The sequence below is a fragment of the Idiotropiscis lumnitzeri genome, chromosome 2 (genome assembly GCF_059441095.1).
Source record: "Idiotropiscis lumnitzeri isolate Australia: NSW breed Sydney's pygmy pipehorse chromosome 2, RoL_Ilum_1.0, whole genome shotgun sequence".
NCBI classification, from domain to species: Eukaryota; Metazoa; Chordata; class Actinopteri; order Syngnathiformes; family Syngnathidae; genus Idiotropiscis; species Idiotropiscis lumnitzeri.
In genome coordinates this window covers 32,262,664-32,286,036 of record NC_142392.1, presented here as the reverse complement: position 1 = coordinate 32,286,036, position 23,373 = coordinate 32,262,664, and the positions used below count along the sequence as shown (strand labels likewise).

At 41.0% G+C, this 23,373-nt stretch overlaps 1 protein-coding gene across 1 annotated transcript; it reads left to right on the top strand.

The window, feature by feature from the left end:
* Positions 1–483: 483 nt before the first annotated feature.
* LOC148342331 (uncharacterized) lies at positions 484–21,904 on the top strand. Its single transcript, XM_088288138.1, has 3 exons — positions 484–1,061; positions 17,603–18,702; positions 21,771–21,904. The coding sequence occupies exons 1-3, from the start codon at positions 484–486 to the stop codon at positions 21,902–21,904; spliced, it is 1,812 nt and encodes a 603-aa protein (XP_088144264.1).
* The last annotated feature ends 1,469 nt before the right edge of the window (positions 21,905–23,373 follow it).

Genomic DNA, 23,373 nt, shown 5'->3' with positions numbered 1-23,373 from the left:
AAATGTTACTTGTCAACTAGTGATGCCCCAAATTTCCACTAGTTACACTAGTGAGAAATTTTGACTGAACGAGTTCAACTAGTTGGCGGCACGGAGGCCGACTGGTTAGCACGATGGCCTCACAGTGAGAGACATCATCGGGCGTGGGTTCGATCCCGGCTCCGGCCATCCTGTGTGGAGTTTGCATGTTCTCCCCGTGCTTGCGTGGGTTTCCTCTGGGTACTCCGGTTTCCTCCCACATTCCAAAAACATGCATGGCAGGCCGATTGAACACTCGAAATTGCCCCTAGGTATGAGTGTGAGCGCGGATGGTTGTTCGTGTCTGTGTGCCCTGCAATTGGCTGGCAACCAGTTCAGGGTGTCCCCCGCCTACTGCCCCAAGATAGCTGGGATAGGCTCCAGCACCCCCCGCGACCCTAGTGAGGAGAAGCGGTATAGAAGATGGATGGAAAGTTCAACTAGTGAGGTCCAAAACCGACAGCGATGGCACTATGCTACTCGACTGCAGAGTACTGCGCAGCAGTATGGGCCCGCTCTGTGCATGCCGCAAAGGTCGACGTAGAGCTCAACAAGGCCTGCCGAGTCGTCACGGGCAGCCTGAGAGCCACGCCCTTACCAGCACTCTATAGATTGACTGGCATCGCACCGCCCAACATCCGCCGCCTTGCAATCTCAAAGGCAGAGAGGGATAGGCAGCAAAAAGATCCACGCCATCCACTACATGGACACCAGGAGGAGCAGAGGCGCCTCGTGTCTAGGAAGAGCTTCGTCACTATCGACGGACTCGGCGCGACGACAGCCCCAAGCTTCCGACTCAGAACCTGGAGACGTACCGATAGCGACAACCCAAACGAGGCTCTACCCGATATCTGCGAGAGCCTGTCTGCGGGAAAAGACCTCCCAAGACGTCACTGGGCCACGCTCAACCGCGCACGAGCCAAGGTTGGCAAGACTGGGGATAACCTAGTCAAGTGGGGCCTCAAGAACAGCGCTGACTGCCCGTGCGGAAACCCCAACCAAACGATGGCCCACATTCTCCAGGATTGTCGCCTGAGCAGCCCGTGCACAGACAATGACCTTAAGCTAGCAAATAACACCGCTCGTCAATGGCTATCAGTATGGAGTGATAAGATATGATGATGATGCTCACTAGTCAACTAGTTACACAAAAAACTAATGAGAAGGTGGGGCAGATGTGTGCATCCAGGATTACTATTGGCTCTACAGTTAAATACACGAATCAGAATTCAGATTTTGTCATTGTCCCACCCAATTTATTTGCACATGGTTTATACAAGTTGACAAGTGTTCCTGGGGAACTGCAGCTAGTTAACTAGCAGCTGCCTCTCATGGGCTACATGTTGACGAGTGAATGCATGAAGCCAAACTACTTAAAGGCTTGCAATCTATTTTGGCCTTCCAAGTTCACTAGAGAGGCTCAAAATATTAACTAGTAAACTAGTACATGCTGAGATATCCACTAGTTACACTAGTTGTGCTCATTTTGACCTCTCTTGTTAACTTGTAAAGCTCATGTATTCTAACTAGTAAAGTATTTGGGTTCAAAGTGAGTCACGAGCAAACAAGTGACAATTATTTTCACATAAATAGTTCACAAGTGGATGACAAAATTGCGCACTAGGTGACATGGGCACACAACAAGTTAACTTGTGAAATCATCAAATTTGAGAAGTTGATTTGTTTCCCAGTTACAACGATACAAGTTCACAAGTTGTGCACACATATCCACTAGTAAGCAATGTTGGTTAACTAGTATGATATAAATGCCAGCTAGTATGCAAAAACATTAGCTAGTATACCAAAAATCCCCACATGTTAGATATTTGTTGTGCACAATGCATCACTCGTGATGCATAACCTTTAACAAGTAAAAATAAAAGGCCAACATGTAGGATAAAATTCAAACATGTTCAGTCAAATCTTGCACAGGTTCTTTTCTGTGTCTGACAAGTGAGACAAAATTCCTTCTACTTGTTAGCTAGTTAAATAAACATCAGTGTCACTCATTAACGAGTGACTCATTGTGGACTCAACTAGTTCACTAGAATGAAAACATGTGTTTCACAAGTTAACGAGTGGGGTAAAAATTAGACTAACCAGTGGCTATCTTTGCATTTACTAGGAAACTAGTTCACATTTTGAACCTCACTAGTCAGCTAGTAAGGTTGGCAGTGTGACTAGTGGACATGTTATGCCTTACTAGTGAGCTAGTGAGCATTTGAGAATCTGACAAGTCAGCGAGTAAGGCCAGGAAAAAGCTTAACTAGTGTCACTAGTGGACATTTGGCCCTTACTAGACAACATGTAAAATGAAATATGTGACCATTGTTGTCTCTAAAATGACTCATACACCAACATGTTCACTAGTGAACTGCATTCAAATGAAGCAGGCGGGACAAGTACTTTGATTGGTCAATATCTAGATGAGATCTCTTGACGCTTTAACCCTTAAGAGCCCGGCCCGTCATACCTGTTATGAAAAGAGTGATTGTATAAAAACACATCCTACTTATGATTAATCTTACTCTCTCTCCCTCTCCATATGCAGGCGGGTGTAAAAAAATAGGTATGTAGTTATATAAAAGAGAAAACATGTACAATACTTTCTGTGTAGTAAATATTAAGCTATTAAATATTACATAATATAAAATACAGTCATCATATGTCACTAATTTCAGACTACCGTATACCAAAATCATGAGCAGTGACTGGTTAGATTATATTAATTTGAAATGGACCGCCAATAGGAAACCATTGCATTCTTTCCTACTGATCCCCATGAGCTAAAAAAAATGCGCACTAGTTCACTAGTAACCTTATTTTAGCGCTTACTAGTTAACATGTAAACTAAAAAATGGCCATTAGATGTTAACTAGTATGCTAGTAACGAGTGGGCAGTTTTTAGCTTACGGGTGAACTAGTGTGCATTTTTTGAGCTCACTAGTAAGCTCATTTTTGTATCTTACTAGTTAACATGTAAGATAAAAACGCCCACTAGTTCACTAGTAAGCTCATTTTTGTATCTTACTCGTTAACATGTAAGATAAAAATGCCCACTAGTTTTTTTTAGCTTACTAGTTAACACGTATGATACAAATGCCCTCTAGTTCACTAGTAAGCTCATTTTTTAGCTTACTAGTTAACATGTGATGGGCATTTCTGAGCTTACGTGTGAACAAGTAAGCTAAAATATCTTACTAGTGAACGAGTGGGCTTTTTTTTCAGCTTACATGATCCACTAGTAAGCTCATTTTTGTATCTTACTAGTGAACATGTAAACCCCTAAATGCTCTGGCGGACTAGTGTGAAATGCATGCTCAAGGCTAGGGCTGGGCGATAAACCGAAAATTTACCGTTACCGAAATGTATTACAGTGACCGACATAATTTTGCCCTTGTCGGTAAATTCGGTGTCTAAAAAAGGAAGTCTTTTCTGTCTGCGGCGATGTTCATGCCTCTTTAAGACGGCTACAACGCATCTAGTCACGTGACTCATTCGCTGTAGAAGAATGTAAACAGAAGACGCGTTCGATGCTGGCGATTCAAATCCTGAAGCGGCTGACACGGCTGCAGACGAAGTAACGTTAGTTGAAATTGTTCCTGTCGCGCTTGTCCCGAAAAGAAATTCGACATCTGTCGTTTGGAAATGTTTTGGGTTCCATTAAGACAATGTTTGAGCAAAAGAACATGAACTACAAAGTGCGTCGTAAGCACCTGAAACAGCGCGTCCAACCTTTTCTTTTTCACCACCCCAACACAATCATGCTGTTGACTTGGAGCTTGTGCTAAAAGTTCAAAGTGAGGAGCAAGGTTCGACAAGTGACAACAGCCCATAACGGAGGCGACACCATACGAGAGAACGTCTCAGAGGTGGACGCGATAGCCTAGCACATAGCTAAAGATAGAGCTCCTCTAGTTACAGTGGAGCGCACAGGATTTAAACGCCTCATGAACGTAGCCGACAAGAGGCACGGAAATATTTGTCGCAAACAGCACTTCCTTATATGGACAACATCGGGACGGGAGCGTAGACATGTCGAGCATTTTGCATCCACATCCGACTTGTGGTCGAGTCGCAACATGGATCCCTGTTTGAGCCTGACCGTGCATGACGTAGACGACAAGTAGCGACCGCGCACCACTCGAGACGGCACATTTTCCTGATGAAGCACACTTGTTTATTTGGCACTGGCATTCCATTGACATTTTTTTCATTTTAGTTCGCATTTTGTTTACAGGCGACTAGCTCCTTTGCACATGGCATTATTTATATTGTTTACAAAATACCTTTACACAAATTTAGGCCTATGCAAATGGCATTACAGCATCTCAGCACAATATTGCAGAAAAAGATTTTGTGAGAGGTACCCTTTTTCTCCTGTTCTTGGTGACATTGTTCAAGTCATGCAAAGCAAGCTATTTTGAATGTTTATTCAAATGATTTTTGTACTTTTATTTTTCATTTAAACTAATGTGTACCAGTTGGTCAATAAAAAAAGCCGTTAATATGCATTTCCTGCATTTATTTTGATTTTGGTCCTCAGGGGGAATTTATCGCACATTTATCGTTATTGAGGTAAAATTGCCCAATTTATCGCGATATTGATTTTAGGTCATATCGCCCAGCCCTACTCAAGGCCATAGAATCAATACTCAAATGGCATCCCTCGGCAAGGCTTTTCAACATTTTTTCAACGGACGTCTTGTCACTATCCTCCATTACCCAGGATTCCTCCGACATGACGTTTGTTCTTCGGACAGCCAATCACGATACATAATATGCCAACCAGCGACATAAGCCGAAGAGAAAACCTTCAGAGGTATTGCAATGTTTTTGTAAATATTACTCTATTGTGATACAACATTTGATTTTACGATTATTTTAGGCGACAAAGTAGTGGTGTAAACATCAAATGTGGGGTCAATTTATCAAGATAAGCCCTACTTAAAAACTTGCTTCAACGATTTCGGAGACGTCGGTGCCCGGTTTTGATCGTGGATGGCGGCAGTTCAACGCTCACAGTCGCCGCCGAGAGCAGCTTCATGTTGGCAGGACTTTCTGAAATCTGCAGCTGGTAGTTTTATAGCGATTGAACTGCAAAAGATGAAGTTTTACGCGCATCTGACGCTCACATTTTGGCTTCACGGTGTCGTTTGTTCATTGCTCACAAGCTAATAGGGTAGGAACAAGAGTTCAATTAACGTTGGAACATAATCACTCTATCGTTTGCTAGCTGCGTTTGTATATTTGAATTATTTTCTTGCCTTCATTACACGCAGTATTCGTATTCCTTTGTAACTGTGTATTATAAATAAGGTTGCGCTATATGTTACTGGACAAACTATCGGTCCTGACTGCTTGGAGACCCCACAGCAGATGAGCAGCTCCATTCGGACCCTTCTGACGGCGCTTCTTCTGCAGCGCGATACTGTTCATAGAAGCTGGAGAGTAACAGAAAGAACATCAAGAGGGGGAGAGACTCAACTTCCTCCCGAAATCTTGATTAATTAACCATTTATTAATGGTTAAATTCATTATATATTTCATGTATCTTATGTTTACAATAAAATATTTTTCAACTATATTCTGGATATGCATTGTCTGAAATTAAGTGGTGAAACCACAACTAATATTTCCTCCAACATCGAACCTGCTCGGTCACATCTTCCATCTTAAAAAACAAAACACAATCAGTAAAGATTGTAGAAACCTCTAAATGCACACACATTCATTTATTGAAAATAACAAGGTAAGAAGATTGTGTTTTTGTATTTACTTCCGTTGTTTTTCCACGACAATCAATCATTGGAGACGAGCCTAGGGTGACGTCATCAAGTTTTATATTATATATGCTGTTCTCCCAAATCCATATATATATATATATATATATATATATATATGCATATGCATATGCATTTATACATCCACAATACAGATTACAGCATCTTTTACAAATACGCATCAACTTTGAACAGATTCAACATTCGAAAAATCACATCCTCGTGAAGGCAGAATTAATTGATTAAGATTCCCTTTAGTAGTCCCACAATGGGGAAATTCGAGGTTCGAACCCAGGCCTCCTGGGGAGACTGGGACCGGAACGCGGCGCCTTAGACCACTCGGCAGGACTTCTGCAATACACTGCATTCCTTTTATTTCGTATACCAAAAGTGGATAGGAGTGAATTTTTAGCAGTACTATTACCCCTTATGTCCGTGTAAATAATAAATATACATCCCCGAGAGAGCCATTCCCTGAGAAAAAATAGTTTTATTCTGCATAGATACCAAGCAACCGGCAGTAAAAAAAATGTGGACACTCGGAATCAGGCTTTACAGGGTTAATTTTTTGCTGGGTGGAGCTCCGATCAGAGAGCCAATAGGAGGCGTACACTCATGGTACTTTCCCGCCTCCTCATTAGCATTTAGCGTAACTAGTGAGGAATTTGTGTTTCACTAGTTCTACGAGTGGAAATTTGGACTTAACTATTTTACTAGTTAATCCAAAAAGACAATTTCACCAGTTAACCAGTGAGCAGGTTGGCATCCACTAGTTCTACAAGTGAACATTTTGGAACTCACTAGTGCAACTAGTTCAGTCAAAATCTTTCACTCGTGTAACTAGTGGATATTTGAGGCATCACTAGTTTACAAGTATTTTTTTGGACCCTGTAGTTAAATATCAAGACTTCAAGGGTCTTTCACTAGTGAACTAGTTGATGTTTATCTTTCACTAGTTAACTAGTGGGTATTTAATTTCCAACTAGTTGTCTAGTGCAGGCGATCATAAGTCACGAGTAATACTTTGAACATTACTAGTTTGGGACAGTGGGCCGCTAGAGCCTCAAAAAGATAACTAGCTGGGAATTTGGCACTAATAGTGCCTATCTCGGTGTCACAAGTTAGATATCTGTCAGCACTAGTTGAACAAAAGACTCACTAGTCGCTAAAAATGAGTCACTTGTCAGAGTTTCTGGGCAACTAGTACGGCAACGGGCATCACTAGTGTGGCGAAATGTATAACTAGTGCTGGAAAAGACTGCACGAGCGAAATACACAAATGTCTGATATCAAGGATATGGAATAAATGCTTCAAGGGCTTGCCATACGCGCATGCCAGCAGCGGTTCCTCAAACCAATGAGAGATGTCATGGCAACACATTTAATCTACAACCTTAGGGGAGGGATTTCACTGGTCACCGAACCATAGAGTCATGGTTTCAAATCAAAACCAAAAATATCTCTGAACAGCTTACAAGCAAACAATGAAACAAAGAAATAAAATTATCACAAAACATGCATCTCTCATGCCATTCATATCCCCATAAGAAATAAAAACAACACAAAAACAGTACTGATGCATTCTGGGAGCCTCAGGCAATCAGATGGCTGGTTAGAGAAATGTGAGTGGTGTGCTTTGGGCAGTGTGTTTTTATTTATTTTTTGCAGTCTGTTGTCTAAACCTGTGATGTATCTTGCTTGCAATAACACGAATGATAAGACAGACTACAACATCGTGTACAGCTGCCCTTTTGTCCCGCTTTCTCCTGCACCATCAGCCAAAGAACGTATTCACATAATGTTTATGTCACAGTCAATTTGAAGCATAGATGTCTCAGACTTTGGCCAGCAGTGTGTGCTAAAATGCCCTCTGAAATACCTCAAGGGGAACAAGCCCATGGTCGAGAGAGTTTCTCAGTCCATATAATTGGCGTGTCACATTACAAGACGTCTCGCTTGTTTTGGGGAAGATTTAGGACTTTGAAGTGCGCCTTATGGTCGTGAAAATACAGTAAGTACCCACGATGAAACTATCTCTATGTGCAAAAAGAAATACTTGTAAACATATTTCACTTGAACGATTCCTATTTTATCAATGACATGATGTTGCGATGGCCCCCAGTGGCCCCCATTAATAAGTTAGGGTCCCACAACAGGTGTTCCATCAGATGCACACAATAGCCTGTGTGTGCTAACTTCAGCTCGCTTCCAGAAACGTCTGTGACTATGTCAGGAATTAAATCTGGCATCAGCCGCAACGTGCTTCCTATTTAAATGCTCGTTTATCACAGTTGTGCTGCTAAAGGGAGGTTTACATCGTAGGACGTAATTTTGTGAAATGCCCCCATGGTCCGGTCCAAATCGGGGTTGCACACATTGCTCCATGTGCGGCAGGCACAAGTCAAAGGTAGCACAGTAGAAACAATATAGCAAAATGCTGCCATGGATATTACGGCCCTGGATGAGGACCCACTCCACTGAAGTCATCTTCCTGCAGCACTTCATTCAATTGACTCTTATATTATCTCATCTATTATTGCATAGCATCATTGTATGTGTCAAATGTTGCCCAGTTGGCATCCATTGCAGCCTGGTCATCCTGGAAGGGGGATTCCCCCATCTGTGGTCCCTTCTCAAGGTTGCTCACTTTTCCCCTAATGAGGTTTTGTGAGTTTTTCCTTGCCCTCCTGGGGGTTAAGATCGGGGATGTCGATTGTGGCTATGTAAAGCCCTTTGAGACTGTCTGTGATTAAGGGCTATACAAATAAAATTGACTTGACTTGACTTGACTCAGGGCGTTTCTGTGTTGACAAATCACATTCCACGGAACATGCATTAATCCTTTTATGATCTTAGATTTCTCTATTTAAATCACCGCTTCTTGCAATGAAGATTAATTTCACCCCAATGATTATGTAGCCAATTATCTTTCTCATTCTAATTTTGCTTTAGTTATTATCCAAATTTTTAAACATTTTTTATGCTGCATCTTTCAATGCACACTAGGACGAAAACGCATTAGTTGAACTGATAAAACTGAATATTAATGCAATCACATTTGGGTTTTAGAAGGGGCAATTCTTTCTACAAAGGAGGGACTGGAACTGGTTTATAACTATCACCCCTTATCTCCTGCGTGGGGGCTGCCTGACTTCCTGGTCCCACAGTAGATGGTAGCCAGGTTTTTGATTTTGCGTGGCCTTTACCAGAACACGAGTAATCACAGGGTACGTATCTGAACAGCGGAGTCGAACCGGCCCAGACTTAATGCATTACTCTTGCTACGTACCAGCGAAACCGTCGGCTCAGCTCCAGGGCCTCCACACAACGGTACGCCTCGATCCTTACTGTGTTCCATGCCACAAAGTGCCCAATACGATACGTGGAAGCGCGCTTCTCTTCATTATTTCTATTTCCAGTTCATAATTTTCCTGCTAAAATTTACACCCTGGCCAGGGTCTGTGCTCAAACTGAGCTTACTCACGACTATGTTGTCTATAGCTATAATTGTACACTTCTTATTTCTCATCTCTTTAACCACTAGACCTTTCTTTTCTTTATCTTCTGCACATTTCTCCCACACTCGTCCCCATTTACTGAGTTCCCATCATAATTTTTTTAATCATTTATAGAGGCCTCTTGTTTAAACAATAATTGAAACTAACACAGGGACATTTTCCATGACCAACCAGCCAGCAGACCCACACGCACAAGCTCTCTTTAACGACCCCAAAAGCCCCGACCGCTTGGACACAGGCGCACAACACCCATTGTGAGTAAAAGCATCTCACCGAAAGTTCAGCCGGCCGGCTGTTGAACGCCTGCGCCCCAGCACCCTGAGACCCTCAATGGAGCAAGAATCCTGTTTGTGACGCCAAAAATGTGCTATATTTTGTTGTTGATGTGTGGGTCTGGCTCAGCTTCCCTCCGGACAGGTCGCCGAGCATGGCAGAATTGGTGATGGAAAAAAATTCTCTGACACAGTCATTTTGGTTAGAAAGAGATTTTATTCTCGTCACATGCTGATGTCAAAAGAAGTCTCCCCAAAAAGAAAAAAGGGAAAGGTGTACCCTTCTCGCCGACGTTCCCTTCTTATTGGGCAGGGGTCTCAAACTAAATTTACCTGGGGGCCACTAGAGGCAGACTCTGGGTGAGGCTGGGCCGCATCAGGTTTTCCGCAAGAAAAAAATTTAAAAAATCTAATCTTCTCAAATGTCTTTATTTTTATTTTTTAACACAAAATAGAATTTAAAAATAAATAAGCAATTAATAAGAAAATAAATAAGAAATTAATAAGAAAATTAATCCGTAATAAATAATAATAATGAGTCAAATGTCTGTCTTCACAGTTCTTTAATCTTCTTCTGAACATGAATTGTCATGAACATGAGTGGAACATTGAACATGAACTGATCTTCTGAACATGGCTTCTCATGCCTACATCTTGCTGCTAGAGACCTGGCAGCGCTTCCTTTCGCATAGCTGAGCCACGAACAAAAGTAAATAATAAAAACTCAGTTTATATTTCGATAAAGTTTTCAACCAGCCTGCTCACTAAATAAAAACCGGAAGTAATTTTCAGACGCCACAAAATCCGAACATTCATCAATCAAACCCTTACTAAAACATCGAAAAAAAAATTACAATCCTGTAAAGTGCCAGTCATATCAAATTCGCGGGCCGCACGAACATTAAACTTTCATAATAAGGCGGGGGCCGCAAACTATCATCGCGCGGGCCGCAAATGGCCCGCGAGTTTGAGACCCCTGTTATAGGGAATGGCCACACCTGACATGAATATTGAAGGATTGTATTATGATTGCTTGCATTATTTTAAACACTTCCGGGACAGAAGGTCAATTATTTAATTTAGCAGGTTCATAGTTACTGAATATGTTAAACATTGATTAAACAAAAAGCATTTATCAAATGAAAGTAGAAGGATAGTGCATCGATAAGATTGACTGGGATTGTAGTCATGGTGTTCACTGATGCATTCATATGCTAAATTGATATGACTTAGTTTAAATGTAAGACCTCAAAATTGCACACATAGTATTTTCATGACCCACACTCTCATTCAGAACAGATTCAGTCTGCTCAGGTTAAACTGATGACAAACCAGATAGCACTTCATGGACAAATACGACTAAACACATTCTCCACATAGGCCATCGAAGATTCAAACATATCAAGTTGGGCAGGGGAGGACGTCACAGGGACACTATCAAGAACACCAAAAACATAACAATTTCATCTGGGAAAACATACACCACACAATCTGTACACTGACGAGATTACAGGGGAATGAGAGACGGAGAGACTGCCGCCTGCCTGAGAAGGTCAGCCTTGGACGTGGAACGTGGACGGGAGAAGGAGCAAGGACGACCGATTCAACCTACATGACCCTTGACATAGAAAACCTATAAAATGTGAGGCTGGGCTGAGATCAGCGCGCCATTTTTCGATTGGACTCGTCTGAGTACAGTTTCTCGTCAGATTAAGAAAAAGCCGCCCAGATATCTGTATTTGTACTATTTCCTGAACTCCAGAAATCGAAGAAACTAAAATATCTCAACTCTAATCAGTTGTTGTTGAGTCTTTATTTGACCCTTTTCTTCTTGAGTACAAAAAACGAACATGTATTGGAGTAAGTTTGGCTTTGAAGATTCATTTACTAAATGTTTCTCATTTTCTCGGTGGCTCAACTCCAACAGTGGATATAAAAATACACTACATCTGTCAGTATAGTTTTGAGACATGACAAACTTAATTTCTTTCACAACGTATAAAAACTGGAATATGTAAAATGTTAAATAATCAGTTCAAATTTTAAACTGGGAAAAAAAACACGGAGTTTACCCCCCACTAATGGTTATTCTTTGGCATTTATTTTCTGCACTGATTTCATTTGGAATAAACAAATGTTCAGCAAACCGACAAGTAAAAGGCAATATTTAAAAATAAAACGGCAATAACCTTGAACGATTTCCCCAAACAACCTAATGTTGTGATGCATATTTTTAACGATAGAAAGTCGTTCTTTACAAAGCAAATGAGAGTAAAACGTGTACAAACCTGCTTTGAGTGGCACAACACGAGGCTGGTTGCAAACTTCGACCAGCAGTTGATGATGTTGCTCGTTCTCTTCTTTTATTCCACAAAGTTCCTCTTTGAACTTGGGTGTCGTTCTTTCACACATTTTCAAACGCCAATCTCAACAAATCCGCACTTGATCTCTGCTTGGCGATAACTCGTGAGCTTCTCTTTGTTCAACGAGACGAATGAAAGATGGCGTCGTCTTTTCAGAGTCGCACTGAAAGAATTTCCTCCGAGAAAATGGCAGTCGGTTCGGCACGAAAACCGAAGAACAGGACACACCCCGCTGTGATTTGATTGGCTGCTGGCTTTGTGGAGCACTGTCACCAACTCACCGACAGATGTCGCCATTTGCGATGCAAATCATCGTTATCTTCTTCTAAACATAGAGAAAAACCCAAGATGCACATGAAGAAACATTTTAGTTCCCAAATATGAACTTGAGAGATGTATTGAATTTTACTTTTGTTGCTGGTTTTGTTTTCACATCTGACACCATGTTGTTGGTTGGATAGTATTCCAAATGTATTTCTCTATTTCTCTAACAGTTGACATGATAAAGTGATACTTTATGTCAACATATTTGCCTTTTTACAGGGTTTTTCACCAGGTTGTGATGTGATTGCGAATTTTAAATAAAAATATGTCACTCTTTTATTACTTAACTGTTATTGTGTTTGAAAATGATTTCGGTATTTATTCAAAGTACTGTAATATTTCATTATTCGTTTCAGTATTTATTAAACTACAATAATTCACTATTAATTTCAAGATTCATTGATCTGTTTTAGGAATAATTTAGTATTCAATGTTTAATAGTTACAGTATTTACTTTTTAAATTTTTGTTTCACCATTTTGTTCAATCTTAATCTTATGGAAAATTATTTTGCAAGCACCAACACAAGGTTTTTAAAGATAACGATAAAGATGTCCTTTAATAGTCACACAATGGGGAAATTTGCAGTGTTACAGCAGCAAAGATATAGATCACACCGAGGCGGCGGTGCAATGTGGCCGTTAATGTATAACATTAGCAGCAGACATTCAGAAAAAGCAAACCTATGCGAATATACACAGTATATACGTAAACACACAAATCCCCATGTGTATATACACACTTACATCCCACAACATTTACAAGTGTAAGGAAACACTCCGAATGTCTGTCTATGGTACAGAGGGAAAATTAATAAAATGCTGCAATGATAAAAAATACTGCTGTCATAACCCGTGTCGGTCATGTCAGTGTTTTTGTTATTATTTTCTTCACCTTCCTGCCATGTGCTCATTCTGTTTATTTAGTCAGCTGAGTGGGACGTTCCCTCCAGCACTCGTTCCCCACCAGCCACGCACCTGTTCCCCGTTACCCTCACACACCTGATGCCCATCTGCTCCCCTAATTACTGGACTATTTGAACACCTCACTCCGACAACTCATTGGTGGTGCATTGCTCGGTTACGGACTGTCACGACCGCTCTCTGATCACGCCCCCGCTCTCGCCCCCGCTCTCGCCCCCGCTCTCGCCCCCGCTCTCGCCCCCGCTCTCGCCCCCTAGCATTTGTCCCTGTCCTTGCTCCTTAGCCACGTTAAGTTCGCCTTTCTTATTTTGCACCCTGCCCCGTTGTCTGTCATTATTTTGGTCCCCGAATAAATTGCTTAAGTTACACCTTCTCCAGCTTCCTCGCATTCTGGGTCCACCTCCTCCTCGCCGACCGGCGACCCTGACAACTGCAATGATAAGACGACTGCAATGGTAAATGAAGGATTGTATTATGATTGCTGGCATTATTTTAAACACTTACGGGACAGAAGGTCAATTATTTAATTTAGCAGGTTCTTATTTACGGAATATGTTAAACATTGATGAAACAAAAAGCATTTATCAGATGAAAGTAGAAGCACGGGTCACAAGAATAACTGGGATTGTAGTCCTGTTTTCTGATTTATTATATTTCTCTCATATGCTAAATTTATAGTACTTAGTTTAAATGTGTGAACTTAATTGAAATTTTGGGTAGTGAGAACAAATTTGCACACATAGCATTTCCATGACTTGCATTCACAGCACTTCATGATCTAATACGACGCTCATTCTCCACATTGGCTGTAGAGATGCAAACATACCAAATTTGGCACTAGAGGTGTCACATAGACACTATCGCAAAAATACATTCCGAAAGACATAACAATTGGAGATCGGAACACATGAACACGCATGCATACACACAGGCACGTACTTACACCTGCACATACACGTGCACATACACACATACACATGCACATCGACAAGATTACAGAGGAATGCCAGCGAAGAGAGAGACGGAGAGACTGCCAGCCGGAGAAGGCCAGCCTTGGCGTGCCAGTCTTGGGGACCAGATGGGAATCAACTATCCAGACGATGACTAACCTGGGGAGGACCTTCCCTTGGACGTGGACCCGTGCCGTGGGAGGGAGCGAGGACGACCGATTCAACCGATTCAACCTACATTACTCTTGACATAAAAAACTCCTATAAAAACTGAAGCTGGGCTGAAAGATGGTGCACATTTTTTGACTGTGCTCGCCCGAGTGCAGTTTCTCGTGAGATTAAGAAAAAGCCACCCAGATATCTGTCTTTGTACTATTTCCTGAACTCCAGAAATGGAAGAAACTAAATATCGGAACTCTAATCAGTTGTTGAGTCTTTATTTGACCCTTTTCTTCTTGAGTACAAAAACCGAACACGCATTGGCGTAAGTTTGGCTTTTAAAAGTTGATTTACTAAATACTTCTCATTTCCACGGTGACTCAACTCCAACAATACTAAAGCTGTTGCTTTATGTTATTCATATAGAATTTTTGTTTAAAATCCCCCTGGCTCTTCTTTTTGTCTTTTCTATATTATGTACGTATTAATAACTGTGTTTGTTAATGTTAATAAAGTTTTTGGCAAAAAACGTATTCGTAAATATTTATCATGTCACTGATGGTGGAGTGGTACACTCGCCTGAGTTGTGTGCAGGCAACGTGGGTTCATTTCCCACTCAGTGACGGTGTCTATGTCTGCCCTGTGACTGGCTGGCGACCAGTTCAGGGTGTAGTGCGCCTTTCGCCCGAAGTCAGCTGGGATAGGCTCCAGTACCCTCCCGCGACCCTGTTCAGGATAAGCGGTGAGGATAATGACATGACATGACAAATATTTGTCATCTCATCAATATTTGCACAACAGAGTACTGAGCTTCGAGATACTCACTATAATAGTTCTCAAAATTATATTTCTTATCAATTTAGGTTAGTTAAGGGATATTTTATTGACAATCTAATCTCAATATACAAAGACAGAAAAAAATTGGTTGTGGGGGGGGGCGAATCTTTTTCTTCTTGGTAGGGGCGGGCGTGAAATAATTGAGAGGCACTGCGAGTATATGCCGACATTATATTCATACAATCTTGCAGCCCGAGAGAACCGCAGCATTGTTGCAAGTTCGGTAGGAGAAACGTAAACGTCCCAGTGCTGTTCCAGCAGCGGCTTCTCCGGGCATAGGGGGGAAGTGACGTCGGAGCTGACTCGCTTTTGTGGTGTTATTTTAATTATTTTGTTACATTTTTTTTATCAACCGAATTAAAATATTATATCATATATATATTAAAATAGAACAGCCAGGGGTAAAAACAAACACAGAGGCAAAGAAAGATATTTGAAAAATACGTGCTGAAAGCATGACGTCATTAGCAAGCGCGCAGCTACCGAAGGACCTCGACCAGGTCCACACCGGAACAAAAACACCCACCGCTAAATTCTTCTGATTTTGTGTGGAACTGACTGTAATTTTCTCAAATGATGTCCAGTGCTACTCTAAAGGACTACGACATAATTCATTGAGTCTTTGTGTCCCGATAACCTCATCTTCGCGCGTTGATGCTTTTCGGCGTAGTTAGCTTAGCTTGTTAGCTTGCTAGCCGCTAACGAAAAGAGGCACATGACTCATCGCCAAGCAGAGATCAAGTGCGGATTTTTTGGAATTATCATTTGAAAATGTGTGAAAGAACGACACCCAAGTACAAAGAGGAACTTTGTGGAATAAAAGAAGAGAACGAGCAACATCTTCAACTGCCTGACGAGGTTTGCAACCAGCCTCGTGTTGTGCCACTCGAAGCAGGTTTGTACACGTCTTACTCTCATTTGCTTTGTATAGAACGACTTTCTTTCATTAGAAATATGCATCACAACATTAAGTTGTTTGGGGAAATCGTTCAAGGTTATTGCCGTTTTATTTTTAAATATTGCCTTTTACTTGCCGGTTTGCTGATCATTTGTTTATGCCAAATGAAATCAGTGCAGACAATAAATGCCAAAGAATAACCAATAGTGGGGGTAAACTCCATGTTTTTCCAGTATAAAATTTACATTTAAAATAACAAAATAACATTTTCTGGTTTTTATATTTTGTTCAAGCAATTCCTTACGGAAGGAATTCCGCCTGACTCTAAAAATGTGCACACTGCCGCGAAAACGTCAATGGCGGTTGATCAATTTTAGTGAATAAAACACAAAATATTATTTTTTTTTTTTTTTCAAATGAAGTACGTATTGGTCTTATTTATTTATGAACTTTCTACTGGCTTGGTCGGGTGAGAGTCAATGAACCTCGGGTGGCCCTGCACTGTTTTGTGCACGTGTGCATCGTTTCACCCCATCCAAACATTTAAAATACATTGAATGGTTTGCACGGATCTCATCAGTGAACAAGCGCATGCTGCAAGGAATGCATCTGCATCTTTGTCTTACTATGGTCTCAAAAAGGCTGAACGTCACAACCCCCTTTTCTACCTACAAGTCCAGGAACATTTAGTTCCTGGTAATAAAGTTCTTGTGGCCCAGGTGGTTTGCATCACCCCCACAACTCATAGTTCCTGGTAATTTATCCAAATAACAATGATGATGTCTCAGTGGGAGGTCTTGTGTTACTTTGTTACTCATTACTGACACCCTATGGCTGTTAAGCATCATTGCAGTTCCAAAATAATTCAGTGAACTCTTAAAATATTCTGGTGTATCTTAGTTGAATTAGAATACATATTCCAGAAACGTCTGTGACTATGTCAGGAATGAAATTGGGCATCAGCCGCAAGGTGCTTCCTTTTTAAATGCTCGTTTATCACAGTTGTGCTGCGAAAGGGAGGTTAACATCGTAGGACGTAATTTTGTGAAATGCCCCCATGGTCCGGTCCAAGTTGGGGTCCACGCATTGCTCCGTATGCGGCAGGCACAAGTCAAGGTAGCACGGTAGAAAATAAGACAAAGTCGCCGCCTGAGGTTTGACTTGACCAAACCAAATTTGTCTTTTTGTGTCCTGCAGACGTCAGTGAAAACGATCTCCTTTATGTGAAAGAGGAGCCAGACTTGACTCACATCAAAAAGGAGGAGGAGGAGGAGGAGATCAACAAGTCACCAGTGAACGTTCTCCCTATAAAGACTGACGAGGAAAACAAGGATGAGAGTGAGGACAACAGAGGGGCGGAGCCTCCAAGCAGCAGCTCAAGTCATCACGTGACAACAGAAGGTGATGAAGACCACTGGGGGCCATCACAAGCACATCATGAGGACACATTATCAGACTCTCATGACGACGATGATGATGATGATGGGCAAGCCAAAGGTGAAAGGGCATGTCACACTGACTCATTAACTTCAAAGTTGTCTTTAAAACCGCACACAAGAACACACAGTGGAGATAAACCTTTTTCATGCTCAGTTTGTGGAAAATGCTTCTCTCAAAAGGGAAATTTAACAGAACACACAAGAACACACACTGGAGAAAAACCTTTTTCCTGCTCAGTTTGTGGCAAACGCTTCTCTGGAAAGTCTAATTTAAGAAAGCATACAGCAACACATAGTGGAGAAAAACCATTTTCCTGCTCAGTTTGTGGCAAGAGTTTCTCTCAAAAGTCAAGTTTAAAAACGCACACAAGAACACACAGTGGAGATAAACCTTTTTCCTGCTCAGTTTGTGGAAAATGCTTCTCTCGAAAGGAAAATTTAACAGAACATACAAGAACACACAGTGGAGAAAAACCTTTTTCCTGCTCAGTTTGTGGCAAGAGTTTCTCTCAAAACGCAAATTTAACAATCCACACAAGAACGCACACTGGAGAAAAACCTTTTTCCTGCTCAGTTTGTGGCAAAAGCTTCTCTCAAAAGTTTGATTTAACAATCCACACAAGAATTCACAGTGGAGAAAAATCTTTTTCATGCTCAGTTTGTGGAAAATGCTTCTCTCAAAAGTCAAGTTTAAAAACGCACACAAGAACACACAGTGGAGAAAAATCTTTTTCCTGCTCAGTTTGTGACAAAAGCTTTTATGTAAAGTCAATTTTAACAGATCACACAAAAACACACACTGGAGAAAAACCTTTTTCTTGCTCAGTTTGTGGAAAATGCTTCTCTCAAAAGGCAGGTTTAACATATCACACAAGAACACACAGTGGTGAAAACCCTTTTTCTTGCTCGGTTTGTGGCAAAAGCTTCCTGCATAAGTCTCATTTAACAATCCACACAAGAACACACACTGGAGAAAAACCATTTTCCTGCTTGGTTTGTGGTAAAAGCTTTTCTCTAAAATCAAATTTAACAAGCCACACAAGAAAGCACAGTGGTGAAAAACCTTTTTCCTGCTCAGTTTGTGGCAAAAGCTTTAATGTAAAGTCAATTTTAACAGATCACACAAGAACACACACTGGAGAAAAACCTTTTTCCTGCTCAGTTTGTGCCAAGAGTTTCTCTCAAAAGTCGCATTTACGAAGCCACACAAGAACACACAGTGGAGACAAGCCATTCAGTTGCAGTGTTTATGCTAAAACATTCTTCACTAAACGTAGTGCTGAGAGACACGATTGTGCTGGTGATAATTGCAGCGATCCTTGAAGCTTAAAAAAAGAAAACAAAAAACTGAAGGAACTGACTCTTTGTGGTAAGATGTAAATGTGATTTTGAATAAAATATGAAATATTGAATTTTGCAAAGCTCTTTTATTGACACTAAGCCAATGGGGTCAGTGCCAGAAGAACCATTGTGTCTGAGTGATGATGATTTTTTTTTTGTGTGTTTACATCAAACATGTAAATGAAATTAATTGCCTTTGCCTGGAACAACATTTGTTAACGTTATGCTTTTCAGTTGTCTTTTTAATCGTACCTAATGGAAAAGGTGTGAGAAGAAACGGTGCTTATGAAATCGGTGCCTTCCACAATCATCAATAAAATCACTTGTTCCACTTGCTCAACTGGCCTTCATTACGCCGTGAAAAGGTGAAAAACTGAACTAGAAGTTGAACTATAAAAAGAACCAGAAAGCGAAACGCAAATCGTCTCAGTTTCTCTCAAAGGTTTTGGAATGTCAGGAGTTGGCAATCTGATGGCGACTGGAGTCAGCGCTGGTTTTCTCGCTGTGTTAGGTTGGCTCATATATGTATGGTCCATTGAACATAACTCAAACTCTTCAAATATCCCCTCACATACATTTAATATTTCGCTTTCTGAATAAATTTCTGACTAGCTAAAACCTCTTTCTAGGTTGAGCTCTATCAAGTGTTTGGGGTTTGTTGCAAAGCAGAATCTCACTTTGGAAAAACTATAATTTTCTCAAATATACCAAATATTTTTGTTCATGTTATATTATATTTTTTATACTTTGGATTGCTTATATAATGAAATCGAGAAATATTAAAATGTAAAATTAGCAACGACATACAGACTTAATGCAATTAATAAGAAATATAGAAACATTTTATAAATATTGAACTAATTGAGAAGAGTCCTAATCTTGAAATAAATATTGAAATATAAAAAATACTTATATATTAAATTAATTCAATTACCCGACCCCGGATGAGCGGCAGAAAATGCCTGGAGGGATGGAATAATTTAAATTGCATACATATTCAAATGAACAAATTTGTTAAGAAATATTCAAGTGTGAAATAAAAAGGTTTAAATTGTTGAGAATTTTACATATTAAAATAATTGAATAAATATTGTATTATTACATAAGCAAGCTTAAATATAAATTGAAATAAATGAAAAAAAAGTCGTGTATTTTTAAATGGCCTAATATAGATCTGGGAAGTAATTCTCTTTATGAAACTATGAAGGGACTGGAGCTCACAGAAGTGACCAGTCTTGGTTCTGAAGTTCCGATGTAACCAGATACTGCCCTGAGAGAAAATAGGCCTGAGCATTGTTTATGGTGGGGGCAATTCTCTCGCCAGGTCAGTGACCTTCCAGGGTATGGAAGTAATTTAAGGTGGTCACGAGTAGACTGGTCGTATCAACGGGGAGATGCATCTGCTCTCCCTCTGGGGGACTTTTGGACGGAAATCCCGAAGACTAGCGGGATGGGAATGCATATGCAACAAGGGAAAATTAGATATTCATGTCCTATTTGGGCATTCCCTATAAGAAGGGAATGTCTGAGAGGGGGCTCGCACACGCGCGGAGCGCACACACGCACATGTTTTTGGGGAGACTTCTTTTGACATCAGCATGTGACGAGAATAAAATCTTTTTCGAACCAGTTCTTTTCCATCACCAATCCAGCCTTGCTCGGCTGCCTCTCCGGAAGGCAGCAAGGACCCACACTTCAAAGACAAAATATACTACATATTGAAAGAAAAATAATACTCAAATATTGAAATAAGTTTAGAATTGAATGAATAAGCAACAAAAAATATATACCTCCTGGAAAATATCATTATTTTCAACATTTGTCAAAGAACAACATTTCGATCAGATTGAGTTCTTGCTTGCACATTCTTCAACAATCGAAATTTTTTTACTTTTAATTTTTAAGTTACTTCAGTGCATGTCACACCTGAGCCTTCAGTGAAGTCCTACTTTCTCCTTCTTGAATGAATTCCCATCAAAACACCATCATTTATGACACCACGGCTGGACAAATAATATCCAGAAACACACTTACGCACCACTGAGTGAGTGTAGACGCCAAATAGGGGTCAAATGTATGTGTGTATGACCTTTGTTGAGCACTGTGTGGCGCTCTGACTGATTACAGTGAACCCCCGCTACTTCGCGGTTCACCTTTCGCGGGTTCAGTGCTTCGCGGGTCTAAAAAATATTCGGGAGCTTTGTAGTTTCGCCGAGCGGCACAAGGGGGCGCTGAAGCGGTCATGCCGCGTGTGTTTTTGTTTTTTCAGCTGTGTGGGCGTTCCTCCAGCGATCGTCTCGCGCCATGCCGTCAGCTGCTGAGAGACGCGCTGATTACACTGACTATATTGTGATAATAAATATCTTTGTATCACCACCTTTTTTCCCGGGTCTGCGTTTGGAGAGTCCTGTTCAATCCTCCAGTTCTGCTGGAGGATCATAACATTCACAGGGCACACCGGACGGCGTACCAGCAGGTAAAAGTCGAAGTAATTAAATAAATACAAAAAGAAGTAATTGAATAAATACAAAAATAATGGCTGGGGAATAAAAAAATAATAAGTGTAGACGCCAAATAGGGGTCAAATGTGTGTGTATTACTTTTGTTGAGCACTGTGTGGCGCTCTGACTGATTATATAAAAGGGAAGAGGAAGAAGGTATGCCCAGGTACGGACTTAAAGGGCATACAGGTTTTTGACCGCTTGGGCGGAGCGTGTGCAACTTTATGGTGTTTTAGATTGATTTTAATATTGATGATTGATAAATAAACCTAACCTTTTAACAAGATACTCATGGACTCTGTGGTGAATAACATCGCAAAGCAATCACAGGTAGCAAAGCCGCCAGCGCGTCAAGCCAAGCCAATCTAAGCAAACAGACAGTCAATACCTCACTGGCCTACTAGTATACTGGCTAGTTCACTGTCAAAAACCTGCCCAAACAAAGACTGTGTTGGAGGAAACGACGGAGCACGGCAGACGGCGTGGGACGATCAGGGAAGCCGGTGTGTGGAGGAGCAGCTGGCGTTGATCGACTTCGCAGGCAGCCGTGATGGTTGCTATTGTAACCACCACAATTGAACTAAGCAGCGTCACACTCAAGCCAAGTAAAATAAATCTGAATTTTTTTTAGTGTACCAACTATTCGTAAGTATTCAACTCAAGACTCATCCATCTTGGGTCGCAGGGAGATTGGCGGCAGCAACTCTACTTAGAGCAATAATAAACCTCCAATAGAAACAAGACACACTTAGAACAATTAACAGGAATATGTGAACAGTTGTATTTATATATCCCAAACTCCCCAATATTCAGAACATTCAATCTCTCTTTAAACATATATTCGTGTTAGTTTGTGTCAAAATTGGTGTCAGATCTGACCCGCAAAAAAAATGTCTGAGATCTCAGAAAAAAACAAAAAAAAGGAAAAAAAGATTTGTCCAAAAAAAATCCTCTTGACGGTCCTACCACCCTCCAGGGAAATAGGTGGCCACGGGAATCCAACGTCACTCGCCGGCGTCCTAGGAAGTATCCAATCCACTGCCGGTGCAGTTCAAGCTTTAGACGATTCTTTTAGTCCCAGAAAAAAACAGCCTGCACGAAACGTGCAGAGCAATCATTCAATGTGGCCCCAAAAACAACAGTGCAACAATCGTCCAGTGAAAAAAAATTAAATAGAATAAAAGAAAATACGTGTATCTAACACACATGGAGTCCTTCGTGAGCCTGTTAGCTTATCTCACTAGGTAGTACACTTGCTAGGAAGGCATGTGCGAGTAAAATAGTTTACAATGCTTTAATTTCTTCAGTTATATCTCACCATTAGCTAATAACAATCTCAACGTTCACAAACCTTCATCCTGACTGTTTTTTTCAGTTAAACATCATGAGATACATTGACACAGGAATGTTAATTAGGCACATTCGACAAAAAACTCACCAGGATCGATAGTCTCAAAATAAATCGAATTTCCTTGGCAAGAAAACACCACAGGATTTGAACTCCATTCGCTCACAGTTCACACAAAAAAAGTTCAACGGACCAGTATGGTCTATTCAGAGCCTTTCTCCTTCAACTCGCATGAAACAAAATGCTAGAAAGTTCTCTACGTCTCTCGTACGAGATGAGACGTCATCTCAACGCTGCGGTGCGTTCTAGGTCCGTAGGAAATAGTAACAGCGCTAAGAAAAAATCACATTAACAGAAAATAAGAATAGGAATAAAAAAAAGGCTGAGCCAAACATGGGTTACACTATCATGGCTGATCCAGAGGAGTGCTGCTGACCACCGAGTGGATTGGAGCACCGACGTCATCGTGTGGATTTTTACAGCTAAGGCGCCCAACGAGAGGTATATGTAGCGCTACACTGTCGATGGCCAATTGTGTGCACACTTAAAAAAAATAAAAAATCCAATGCATTGGTAACGCTGCGTGCGTTAAAATTACTTCGAACGTCGCGGTTCTACAAATTGCGCTGGATCACGTGACTCACTGACCAACCTTCGCGTGATCACCTGAGCTGAACTTTGCGTTGCGTTTACTGCCAGC